At 42.6% G+C, this 13,901-nt stretch overlaps 2 protein-coding genes across 4 annotated transcripts in view; one reads left to right on the top strand and one right to left on the bottom strand.

Annotated features, from left to right (window-relative positions):
- Nucleotides 1-6,964, top strand: part of LOC137436805 (zinc finger and SCAN domain-containing protein 29-like) — a 54,460-nt gene extending 47,496 nt beyond the window's left edge. For all 3 annotated transcript variants that reach the window (XM_078765905.1, XM_068130920.2, XM_068130919.2), the window contains one exon: nt 130-6,964. In XM_078765905.1, the coding sequence (XP_078622031.1) occupies nt 130-467 (338 nt within the window). In that variant the 3' untranslated portion in view covers nt 468-6,964. The remainder of the gene's footprint in view (nt 1-129) is intronic.
- GMPPB (GDP-mannose pyrophosphorylase B) overlaps nt 3,883-13,901 on the bottom strand; it is a gene marked incomplete in the record, with an annotated part of 77,263 nt that continues 67,244 nt past the window's right edge. The window contains 1 exon segment of the mRNA XM_078765907.1: nt 3,883-10,671. Coding sequence (XP_078622033.1) covers nt 10,540-10,671 — 132 coding nt within the window.

Below are 13,901 nucleotides of genomic sequence, written 5' to 3'. Positions count from 1 at the left end.
GGGACCACGCATGTCGGCAAACAAGACCAGGGACTGTATGCTGCTGCCCTGGCTGTTGTAAAATGTGTGCAACGTTTTTGATAGTACGACATCAGTACGGAGCATATGCTTGCCACCATACGCCTCTAGGTGCTCTCCAAGCCAGGAGGCCAGACCTGGAGTGCCTATTGCTGGAGGAGCATCGTGCCATGCTGGCTTTGTGGCAACACAACGTTCTTCTGCTCCAACAACACCATAGAGAGAATCAGGAGATGCTGAAGCAGCTTCTGAAACAGCAAGAAACCATGCTCAACATGCTACAACAATGCCTGCTACATCCACCAGCAGAAAAAGCATCGAGATCCTCTTCACCCTGCAGCCACAACAACCATCCTTACTTCCCGCATACATATGCTGCCCATCCTCTTCCTCTCAACACTAACAACCGTCTTCCTTTTCCAGTGGAAACTCGACTCCCTCCTTTGTGAGCATGCCACCAGCACAAGCTTTAATGCACATATATCTTATCATCCCAAACTCTACTTCGGTCAAGCATCCTTCAGGGCCATAAAACCAGCAAGAATCACAGTTTTACACTATTTTGGGACATATTGCAGAAAAATTGTTTGTTTGAAGACAGTTTATGTTGTATTGATAGTTGAAATCACATTAATTTTAATATTTTTTGTTAATACAAGTATTGGCAATAGAACAACTGGTGTATAGTTGTATAGTAAACATTTGACAAACTTCCCCATGGAGACAAACAATAGTGATATGTCCACCAATAGACAATGAAGAAACATCTACAGAAACAGAACAACGATGGGTTGAAGTGGCAGTTTGAGCTAAGGAATCACAGTGTACAAACCTCGGTACATGCTGATGGACCTGATGTTAGAGAAGAGGAACACGCAGGCAAGAGATTCAAACAAATCAGTCAAACAAGTTGTAAGAAAAATATTTTTTCAGGGACAATTCATTAAAGACAACCTACCAGGGTTGGTTAGCATTGCCCCCATTAAGCTGTCTCGGTTTGGCAGCGGTTACAAGTAAAATCTGATTCAAATAGAACTTTCCATCTGGTGTGAAAGTAACAGTGGCACTGTACAGTATAGTTGTTTAAACATGCAACTATTAATGGTGATTTTCATTACTACAAGGATCAATGTTCTTACCAAAGATTTTTTTCTTTACAAGTAAGTTTAATGGTCTCAGTAGGTCTAATCAACTTTGTTGACTGAGCACCTTTTGTATATCTGTCTTTTTTTTGAAGCATCCACAAGCACACATCAGGAACTCACTTTTTTGTATACAATTTTTAAGCTCATGGAATATCACAGTGATAGAAAATAGAAGAGCACCATATTGACCACGAGGTGGTAGGGAAACAACAAGGCACAAACAGGAACGTAGAAGAATGAAAGAAAGAAAAAATAACCTGAACACGAAGGGCGAGTGGGGAGAGTGTTAACGGGGGTAGAACATTTCATGAGTGCAGATGGAATATGGTGCAAGATAGTTGTGTACTGCAGTCTTGAAGCCCTGTTGGAGAGATTTGGATTATGCTGACTCAAGGACGTAGTCGCAGAGCTGGGAGAAAGGAAAAGGAATGGAGTTGAGCAGCAAGGCTGGATTTTGGAAAGTTAATGAGGAGAAGAGACTACTGGAAGAAAGTGTCTCTTCTGAAGGGGACATGGGAGGCATTGAGAACTGAAGGAACAGGGGGAACAAGGCAAGATAGATGCAATATAAAGGAGAGGGGACACCAAATGTTTGCGACGAGCGAGCAATAGGCCCTGTGACTGCTTCTTGGAGGGAGATTTCAATAATGTTGAGAGTTTTGTATTCCACTGCATATAGACATGCGAGGTGTAGAGGAGGGCATTATGTGAAGTAATGTTCAAAATGCAAAACAAGGTTTTCTAAGGCCCAGGGCCATTGATGTAGATGGACCAAAGGTAGTGCGTTGGGGCACTCCAGCCTCCACTTGAAAAGGAGATGAAAGGACATCATTTAGAGCTTCATAATGTGTGCAGGGAGAGGAAAATATAATCTCCACCCCTCCACCCACCCCCCCAAAAAAAAAACATAACAATATATTGATGAACCACAAGTAAAGGCGGCTTCGATGTCACAGGCCTGGGAAGCAAAGTGGGATGCCAGACAGTGTCAAAGGCCTGTGATATATCCAGACACAGCCCTGACCTCATTTTTGAAGTTTCAGGGCCTCCATCCATTGTTGAGAGAGTAGCAGCAGCACAATAAAAATTGATAATGAAATCGAAACTGATAAGATAAAGCCATTTGATGAGAGAAAAAGCTTATCTGCCAAATTGAGAGATTCAACGACTTTGCTAACAACTGGAAGTTGACTTACTTGTAGTCAAGTGGAAGTTTTGCATCATTCTTGTCTAAGAAAGTGATGTTGGCTGTCTTGTGAAGCAGATTGGAGACAGAATAAGGTGAAGAGCAAGCTCATAAGAGCAAACGGGGAACAGAGCTGCAGACACGGATTTGAGATCATGCATACCGATGCCCACTCGGCCTGTTGTACAGGCAGCAGAGGGGAGGCTGGTTGTACCAGAAGGCTAATATTCTCCACCTCCCCCTCCCAAATAGGGTACAAAATTCAAGGGTCTGTAGGTGTGGGGGTAGAGAGAGAAGGTGGGGAGCATACGCCGGAGACAGACTTCACAACGTGCCACCAGGTGTTTGAGGAAGGAGACAGGTTGGACAGCTCAGTCTTGACATTGGACTTATGCTGTTTTGTGGCTTGTCAAGGATGGACACACTTATTGTGAGGGTTGACAAATAACCTAAAGTTGCCTTCAGTTGGGTTTAACTTCCATGGTGAGAAATCAACCTGCTTCATATATATGGGGCATTTAATACTTGTCCAAATGATGCAAAAAAAGAAAAGAAAATAATTGTACAAAAAAACACCAACTTAGTATTTTAAAATCAAGTGTATAGCAACAGTTCAAAAATATATTTTCTTAACTAAATGTTGAAATTTCAATTTAAAATAGCGTTTCTTTGGTACAACTTTTAGAAAGCCAGTTGTAGTAATTCACCATAACCATCCTTGTACCAGGACTGAGAGAATGGAGCGGATAGCTGCAGACAAGGTGGGATAAACCTGCCTGCATGAAATTTTGTGAAAGCATTCCCAAAAGGAGTCAATGTCAACTGCAGAGAAGATAGAAGACCAGTCTTTTAGAGCGCGGAATGTAGCCTCTGCCAGTCGGCCCAAGTGGACTGGCAAATTCTGCCGCAGTGAAGCAGCAGGCGACAGCAAGATAACTTTCACGAGAACACGGTCCGAGGAGTGAAGTGGGGCAGAGAAACAAGAAGGGTTTGAGGAAAGGTTAGCAATTACCCGGTCAAAGAGGGAGGTTATACTATTTAGCGAGATCCAAGTTTGGAAGCTCACAGATTGGGCCAATCCCACAGACTCACAGAAGGCCTTTCATAAGTAACACAAGTTACACAACACTTAAACAACAAATGTTTTTATATACATGTGTCTAGACTAATGCAGAAGCTAAACGACAAAAGGTAGTGCATTTACAGATCACCAAAGGGTATGGGGGAATGGAAGTACACAAGAATGAATGGAGGAATGACACAAAAACGAGCAAGGATGGCCTGGAGAGGAACACAATGGGAAAGAAACACCATGTGTAGAATAAATCGTGGATATGAATGGGCGAGTATATGAGGTAGTGATGGGCAGCGCATTTGAAAGAATTAAGTGAGGCGGATGAGACAATGGCCGCAAGGAGACGATTCCACAATCGGAAGAATTTATACTGTTCAAAGATGTCATCGGTAGATGTCAAAATGTCCCCCACTTCCAACCCCAAGGAATGGTTTTGCTCCAGCAAAACTTGACAAAGGTTGTAGCCCTTTCTCAACACTTTATTGCAAATCCACATATATTTCCCAACAGTAACAGAGTTTCCTGATATCATTGGAACAGAAGTTGTGTTTTTGGCTCAAACATTGACTCCCTCTTGTATGCATTTTTGTTGTTAATATCCCACATCTCAGCACAAGCAATATATTGTATTTGAATAAAATTTTTACTGTATTTGAACGAGATACTCCATATGAAATATTTTGGTATTTGAATAAAAATTATATGGTAAAAAAAATGGAGAGCAATCATCTTTCAGTAAATACGTTAATTTGGAATAAGGGTCCATCTTATTTCAGCTCACATCTTCCCTCTCTTCAAACCTTGAAAAAAAAAATATCACAAGCTGGTCCAACACCTGGAAAATGTATTCCAATCCAGACAAATCTCTCACTTTCACTATCTCTCTCCAAAAGGAACATCTGGAAAACCCTCCTATCTACTTTCTTCACAATCCTCTTGAGGAAGTTCAGTTATTCAAATTCCTGGTTCTCACTATCAGCCATGATCTTGCTTGGGAAAACCACATTTCAAAAGTTGGCCTCCAAAGCCGGCGGCCCACTGGGCATCCTACGTCGTGCAAAGTCCTGCATTGGCACACCTGAATTCCAATCCACCGACAAGGCTTCCACCTACAAGGCCTTCATGTGCAGCTTGATGGAGTACTGCTCTCCCCTCTGGGCTAGCTCTTCTGCCTCACATCTTGCTCAGCTTCACACCATAGAAACTAAGGCCTTCCAGATTATTGCAACATCCCACGATGAAGATGAATCTATGGGCTTATCACGTTGCCATCACAGACAGGTCGGTGGTCTCCCAGATCCATTCAGTGTACTATCTCTTCTACAAGCCTTGACTATGTATACACAACAAAGGTTTCTCATTATGTTCACCTTGGATTTTGTCTTATTGCATTCGCTTTTAAATTTTTCCTGAGAGGTGAGGCTGCAATCGAGGGTGACACCTAAGTATTTATGATGGATATCATTCCATCTGACATGGTCTGCCACTGAAGGTGACATGAATCTGAGCTTCAGCAAGCCGGTTACTCAGCGGGCTGTGGTCTTGAAGAGGTTTGGACGTAGCTGTCAGATAGAGAAGTATTCCTCCATCGTCTTAGGGTCTTGAGTGAGGGCATGACTTGCATATAGGTCACATAAATGGTAAGTGATGGCCAGGCCATCAGTATAGGCAAACTTCCATGATAGTCACAGGTGGGTCACAAATTTAAATGTTGAAAAGGATTGGTGCAAGGACTGATCACAGGTTTAAGAGTTGTTGTTGAGCTCGTCTTTTGCCTTAAGGCAGAAGTGCCAGTTGCTTAACATGGATGTGATAACTTTGAGTGTAACCTGGCAGGAGAGAAACCATGAAAATAGATAGAAGGCCATGTTGCCTTGGGCCAGAGCAACCCAAATCTTAAGGCCTTGTTAACAACCAGCCTCAATGTGCACAGTTAGTGATGGTCAACACAGCATGTGCCAGGTCTAAAATCAGCTTTCTTGGAAAGGGTTAGGCTTTACCAGCGGCAAGATTCTAATAAGAAGCAAGTGCTCAACCAACTTAAGCAATGCACACAGTAAACAAATTGGTCGATAGCTCGAATTGGTTTGCTGGCTTTCATGATTTCAGGATAGGGATAAAATTGGCCTCTTTCCACAATGAAGGGATAGTACCTGTAGGCTGAACTTCATGTCACTTTCACCAGCAGACCAGGTCAGAATTAGATCCATCATCATCATCATGATAGTGAAGAAGGAAACGCATCAGACTTTCCCTTTACGTCCTAAGTTCTTCAGGAACTCTGGATAAATTCAATCTTGTCTAGCTGCTTTCTTGGACTTTGTGTTTGAAAGTGCCAAGCCCAATTCTCTCCTGGTATAGGAAGCAAACAGATCAGAAGGAGGAGGTAGAGTTGTGATGATTGAAGGCAATTCTTTGGCACACATTTTCCTCACATTCTACCTGATTTACTTTGACATTGTACCCATGGAGTTTTGGAGGCCATGTAATTTGTAGTGGGCAGTGACATGTTGTGGTTGAGGTTAAAGTGAGCACCAAGATGATGTAGGAGGTTCCAGGCTTGGTGACTACAGAGGATTAAGTCCACATTTTCAATCAACCTTTTAATTCAATCTCTGATGGCAGGCAGAATCAATGGAAGCAAGGAAGTCGAATCCTCAATTTTTTCCAGGGGTGCAAAAAGCATGAAATAGAAACCACAGCCAAAAGCAGAAAGCCATTTATCATTTCACTCCGAACTAGAACGGCACTTGGACGAGAGCATACCTCCACCAAGCTGAACGGTTTACATTTTGGATCGCACCGATAGGCCAGTATCGCATGCGGACCTGAACCAAAATCTAATCGGCTTGTTCTTCTCATCTAACCAACTCATCCACCTAGTTTTGTCATAATTCCTCCACAACTTTATGAAATATCATGCTATATATCATTTTGGCCCAATCACTCAATGGTGAAGAATCACTAATAAAGTAAATTATCGTATCCAGATCCGTTTTCGGATCTTCACCAAAATTGAATCAATCCGTCCTTGTCACACACCCAACCTGTCCACAAAGTTTCATCCGAATCCATCCACAACTTTTTGAGATATCGTGCTAGGTATAGGTTCTAGCCCCATCTCTCAATGATGGACAATTACTTTAAAATGATCTGATCCGGATCCTGATCGTCACCAAAATCTAATTATTTCGTCATTGTCATACCCAACATCTCCACCACGTAGGGCATGAACCGGGAGTCAAATCCAAAAAAAGTATTTTCAGATTTCATGCCCCACCACCCCCAATGTTGATTGCCTGCATATACAAAGTTTAATTATCCTGCACTCGCAAAGGGAAAAGCAGGGTTAGGCATTTGGTTGCACACATGTGGCGTGTCTGCATTTTAAAAATTAATTTTCTTGGCAACCGTTGGTCCGATTGACAAGAAATTTTACCATAGGAGCGCCTCCGCCTGTAGAATTTTTTTTTATTCAGAATTATGACGTCATATGTCATGTGGTACAGACGCCATCTTGGAAAAAAGGTATCTCCCAAACCACTCAATGAAAAAAGTTGAAACAAGGCTCATTGTCAAGTACTCCCCATGGGGAGCAAGACATGTTAATGATGATGTCATCGCTGCATTCATTAAGACGGCATAATTCGACGAGTACAACGTTTTATCTCATCAGTATGAATTTATTTTCCTCTGAAACTGTTGGTCTGATGGACACGAAATTTTCACCATGGGAGCCCCTCTTCCTGTGGAATATTTTAATCAGTATGACGTCATAGATCACATGGTACAGGCGCCATCTTGGAAAAACCGAAAAACGTTGCACCTCTATCTCCAAAAATGCTCCATGGAAAAAATTGAAATGTGGCTCATTGTAAAAAAAAACTCCGCATGGGGAATAGGCGTTAACGATTCTGTCATTGGTGCCATAATTATGATGTCATAATTCGACAGGGACAACGCTTAGTCTGATCAGTTTGAAATTTATTGAGCGTAATCTACGCAACAATTATATTAGAGAACATAAATTTATGATGTAATCGCTCATGTAGTCTGGCAGCCATATTCGATCAAAGAAAAAAAACCCTTCAAAAACAGAACTCACAGAAAAACAGACCTCACCACATACAAGGCTTTCTTCCGCAGCTCAATGGAATACTGTTCTCCCCTATGGGCCGGTGCTCCTGCCTCACACCTAGCTCGGCTTCACGCTGTTGAAACCAAAGCTTTCAGAATCATTGGAATCTCCCGTGATGAAGCTATCTCCGAGGGCCTTTCACTCACTCACCACAAGCAGGTAGGTGGTCTTTCTGTCTTCTACCGACTCCTCTCCGGCCTTGCTCCCCCACTCTCTCTGTGCTTTGTCCCACAAATATTCCTACAGGTCGCACAAGATCTGCCAGCAACCCTCTGATGGTTAAACTGCCGAAATCTCGGCTCTCTGCTCACCTTCACTCTTTCATTCCTCTTTTCTCCCGCCTCTGGAACAAACTTCCACACTCCCTTCAATCGCACTCCTCCCTCCAGGTCTTTAAAACAGCTGTTCCCCACCATCCCTTATCTTCCCCCATCCAAAACCTTGATCTTTTGTACCCCCGCTAATTCACCCCAGATCCACCTTGTTTGAAATTCCAACTTCTTTCCTGGAAGTCCTGGCAGTGTCCATATGTTTTATACCTCTCCCCCCCCCTCCCCCTTCCCATGCCTCGCCCCACCCCCCCCCCCAAAGCCCTCTCCCTCCCACAGATCTCTCAATGTCCCTGCTCTCAAATGTTGTGTTTGTGCCCTTCCCCCTCTCTCCCCATCTTGTCTACCACTCCCCATGTTATATGTTTTATGTGTCGGTTTGTCTTTCTGTGTGATTAATGTTAGCTCTTTCACGAGCCTCGATGTTGTATACAAAAAAAAAGAAAAAAAAAAAAAAAGAAGAAGAGTTGGCTCGCACCAAGTTCGCTGTGCAGGGTAAGTATTCTGTGAATACCATCTAGTTTTAAAATGTTTTAAAATGTGCCTGTAATTGCATTTTTGGTATTTGACCCTGCCTTAAGCAGATGGAGTCAAAAATGAGACTGCTCTTACACCTTGCCGTGTGGTGATCATGACTACCAGGTTTGGTGAATTACTGCACAACCGGACGCACTAGAATTTCTGCACTCGGAGCAGATGGTGACGGACAGACAATTACAATATTGTCTGTGACAGAGAAGAGCCAATTACAATATCGAAATTTGTAGTAGATTACAAAAAAATTTTTTTATTATTATGGGGATAATTATGTAAACGACAAAAGCTTTTACACTGTAATAGCTAAAATGTTTGCCAATATACAAACATAAAGTAATCTAAAACTGCAGGGAAAGTATCAGAGATACCACTTTAATGTTTAGGGATATATGTGTCCTTTGGTCCTTAAAGGGTTAATGGCAGACATGCCGAGTTCCCCAACATTTTCTCCGGATCCTGTGGAACGTGGAGACCAAAAAAGGTCTGTTGTTGTTTGTCCCACAAAATCTACCAATCGTGAGCATATGAACCGACTTGTTTGCTTTTGAACCAACAAAAATTGGGTTTTCAGAGATGCAACCTCTTAAATGAATGGTAGACAACATCGTTTTTTCATTGGTGTTTGGAATTATAATTTCTGGTTTCATTTAAATACAATCATGGTTAGGAAAATTACTTTTAGGAACAGTGCTAAACAAACATTTCCTTAGTTACAAACCAAATTATGAGATACATTGTGATTGCAATGGTGGTGGTGGAGGAGGAAGAGGCCCAAACTCTTGACAAAGAATCAGGATGCTCAGAAGTCATAAAAATTTCCGTGGTTAAGGACGAATCCTAACAGGTCATCATGCCGTCACAGGGGGCAGAACGTTCTGCCTGGAGCAGCCATGGGCATCGAACCCAAATCAGTGACGGCAACGCAACAATACTTTACCCATCGCACCACCAAGCCACTTTACTTGCTTGGAAATGGAAGTAAAGAAAGAAAACATTTTATGTTGAGAACAAACTTTTCAAATACATCAAATTACAATTAAATCATAGCACAACATATAAAACGATCTCTTTCCTGTCCCATTTCCTAACTATCCAAAGGTCTTGGCCAAACTCTCACTTTGAAACACCTAACCCAGCACCTGAGCAAGTCAGGAACACAAATCAATTTCATATAGTGTCTGAGAAAATGCACCATTAGTCTAAAACCAAGTCCCATTTGTTCAAGCGGTGACATGGTAGTGAAATACCCAGCAGGTGAATCGCTGAACACAATATACTTTTGCAAAATAAACAACCAAATATAATATCATTCCCCTATTCCCCCTATTCAACATAAATGTACCAAACTCTTTACAGAGTGTTGGTGCTGCTGAAGCAGTTTCTTGGCAAGGGTGGTTTGCCGTTGCCCTACCAGACATCACTCAAGGCAGGATTTGGAATTTGGCCAGGGCCCTGGCGATGACTTTCCTACTCTTCGCGCAAGTCACCGAGGGATCTTTAACGTCCACCAATGACCAGTGTTGGTAGACCAGTCCTCTGGATAAATATCCTTCCAATGGATGGCACACAATGAATTTATCTCCCTGTATGCAAAACACCAGGGTGACAGTTTATAGCTCGGTCGAGATAGGAGCACAGGCTTGAGAACTCAAAGTGCCCATACCTCCAAGAAAGCCTCCCTCCCACCTCTCCCTCTTACAATTAACAATAATCGAATTACACATATACAATGAGCATTTGAAACAACAGCAATGATTTCCACAATAAAATATTTCAAATGAATCTTCTTACCCTTAAAAAGTTGCATTCAGTACAGGTATTTATAGAACCGAAAAATTGTAACACCAGATAACTCAAGAATAGCTATATAACATAATCGATTCCAAATTATCTTAAGTAAAATTTCACCCGCAAAGAAAACAAAGTAGGAATTTGACCAAATTGCCAGCAAACTTCAAAAATTAAACTTAACATACAAACCAACTTCTTCTTGCCCTGTACAAATGACAGTTGAGCATGCTCAATGAGAGGCTGGGAGGGGTGCAGAGGCACAGTAGATGGCGTCTCTTTTCATCGTACACCAGGCAAAGACAAGTGGTGCATAGTTCTTCCTACATGATGATTCGAGGTTCTTGCACTGACTCTCCAATGGCTTTGTGTGGAAGAACGCTGGCTCCATTCAAGTAAATCTCATCACTCACAACGACGTGCTCGCCGAGCACCGTCACATTCTCCATGTACACCTGCATGACCAGCGAGTTAAGGGTCAGAGAATGTTTGGGTTCAGGTCTGTGTTAAAATGTGGTCAAATCAAAAGAGGTATGACAAAAACAATGCATATTATTTTCTTTCTTCGAAGTGAAACTCACAAAAGCAACCACGCAATGTGGTAATGAGGGTTTCCAAAATACGTAGTTTCAAAATTAAAGTCAGACTGTAGATTTTTAAAATGTTAGTTATGATCCCCCACCATCACCACCCTTCTCACCAAATGACGTATAGTTGAGTTAGTAAACCTGCCGCCTAGAGGTACGCACACTCGCCTCTAAGCTGTCTATGATGGGTTTGAATCTAAGACCGTTACCCCGATGTTTCATAGGCAGGGTGATTTATCAATATGTGTGCCATCACTTGGATGGAAGTTAACCGTCCGTCCATCAACTTTTTGCTATTTTTGCTTCTCCTCCCTTATCACCTGGCTGATTGCTCTGAAACTTGACACCTGAATACAAGACAGTAACCCCCACAATCGCTTGTGCTTAAATTTTTCGATTTAGGATCATGGTGCTCCTCGGGTGGGGTTACCCCCCCAAACCTCACATCCCTACTCATCCCTTATTAACCAACCAATTGCTCTGAAACCTGATACAACCCTTCTATTCAATGGTCCGCAGGAGCGCTCGGTTTGAAATTTTGCGATTTCGTGTTTTTCAAATTTGGATCATGGCACATCCATCATTAGGCACCCATCCGATTAGAGCAATATCGAAAACCGAAGAAAAGATCTGTTCTCAAGGGACTATCCACCATTCTATTGATAATCATGTGGGTGGCGGATTTGACCACAAGTTCACTTTGTGGTCCACCGTGACATTGTCGTCAGGATTGGTATCAGGACACTGGTTCGAATCTGGTGACCTTTATATTGTATGCTCCAAAAAAAAAATCTCAACCAACTGTTCAAAATTATATTTTGACCATTTAAATTAAACACAACTTTTACTTTGGCCCTAACATGTCAAACAACAAAACAAATTAATATAAAATCTTTGCTCATGGAAAAGCTGAAAAACAGACATCAAGTGTACTGAAGGAATTAACTATTAAGGAGAGGAAAACCTTGAATTGAGAAAAGGTTGAGAATTAAACAAGGGATATTATACAAGGTGAGGATAAGGTGACACATTCAATAAATTAAGGCAAAACAGGTCCAAGAAGAAGCCACAAGATTATTACACAGACAAGAGAACCTGGGAACAAACAGATGAAGGCGAACTGTCAACGTGGTTTAATGTGGACAGAGTGGGTTAGCTGACTGGCATGTTTGTCCAAGGATGGTTGGAGTAGGAAACATGATTGAAAAATTGCGATGAGTCAGAGTGAGAAAAGAAAAAAAAAAACAACAGAGTTCCATTTTTCAACCAACCACATGTTTGACTTGCATCTCCGATTTATTTCAATTTCGTCCTGGCTATTAAACTTGGATGGATGGAGGACTACATCTCATACAAGAGGGGGGCCTATTGACATGTCTCCAGCATTCGACAGCTTGGCATTCTGCTCAGCAAGCTTTCTGCCCATGGAACACAAAGCTGGAATGCCCCAATGAAGCATCTTGGATACAGTCTTGTTCCTCCTACACATCAATACCTCTCCAATAGACTGCAAAAACCTTACAGATCATTCCACATCACAACAATAGGCTGGCAGCAGCAAGTTCCCTCCCTATCACTTAGAATATGTCTAAATGCAGGAAAATCTTGCATTCTCACCTTGGCTATCAGGAAGGATTGTCAAACTAACCCACCTATCTATTTCTGTGATCAACCACTGAAGGTTCAAACGTCTGGACATCACCACCAGCTGCAACCTCTCCTGGGTAATTCTATTGTGTATGCCTCTTCGCGGGGGTTGTACCCACCGCCCCCAATGCAAGTCGGGGGCCATGTCTTCCACACTCTTCCCAGCTGCCCAGATTCGTCAGGGCAGCGCTGCCACGGTCAGAGTGCTGATCGGCCCCGTGGACTGGCCCACGCCCTCTTGTCTCTGGCCCCTCTCTCCAACTCCCTCGTGACCCTGGCTTCATGAAGGTGGGGGTGCACCATCTTGAATGCGGGGGATATCTGGGTCACTCCTGTGAGATCAATTGGCTGTTTGCCGCGGGCTTGTTCGAGAGAACTGTCCCGGGCCATATAACCACCACAACAACCTCTCCTGGGCAGACGACAGCATCAAACATGGACTCCCTAGTCAGACGCAGCGCACAAAACCTTTGTATGCAATCTCAATGGAGTACTGCTCTCACCAAATGGGCTGATGGATCCACTTCAGACCTCTCTTGGATGATATGGAAGCCAAAGCCCTCAACACCAAGGCATATTCTACAAAAAAGGAGAATCACAGGGCCTGCTGCTTTCTCACAGCAGACAGACAGGTTGATAGCCTCTCCGCTTTCTCACACCTCTCCTCAAGTCCTACTCCCTCAACATTTTAATCTCTCCTACCCTCATCAGTTCCATGTGTTCTTCCAGCAACTCCCTCTGATAAATTCCCAAATTACAGGCTTACTGCTTACCACCACCCATTTGTTACTTTTTTCTCCTGTTGTGGTACGTCATTTTCTTGAGATATATCCTTTATGATTGACTTTGGAAACCAAAGATGCTTACAACATTTTTCTTTCCATGCACATAGACTTCCTCCACATTTAAAGCAAGGGTCTCTCGTGATCGTAGATAGTTCCATAAAACCATCATAAGAAAATAAAGCATCACATTGCACACATGCAAATGCACACACAAACGCATGCACGCACCAGTAAAACCATACGACTTTTGAAAACCTGAGGTTTGGTATACCTCTAGGAAGAAATAAGCCAGGAACGTGTACAAAGTTCTATCCTAAAAAAACACAATTTAATAAAAAATACAGTGCTTTGCTACACGCTGACATTCATGAGTATGCAGCATATGGCTGCTTGTTTGCATAATTACCAAAGGAGAGGGTATTGCATTTGGGTCCGTTTGTCCTTCTGTCGACATATAATGTGCTAATGTAGGCCACAAATGCCACCTAGTGGTACCCAATAGTACATATTCTCTTTTTTCAACTGAGTACCTCGATAAAGTATGTACAATTAGAATGTGAGTATGTCTATAAAGTATACAGGGTTTGAAATAAGCAGTCACCCTGGTGCCAAATGCCCGGGTATACTAAAAACTCCGTCGGGCCACCAAAACATGGTCCGGGGTGA

The sequence above is a fragment of the Myxine glutinosa genome, chromosome 11 (assembly GCF_964187855.1).
Source record: "Myxine glutinosa chromosome 11, kmMyxGlut1.1, whole genome shotgun sequence".
Taxonomy (NCBI): domain Eukaryota; kingdom Metazoa; phylum Chordata; class Myxini; order Myxiniformes; family Myxinidae; genus Myxine; species Myxine glutinosa.
This window is presented reverse-complemented; position numbering and strand designations above follow the sequence as displayed.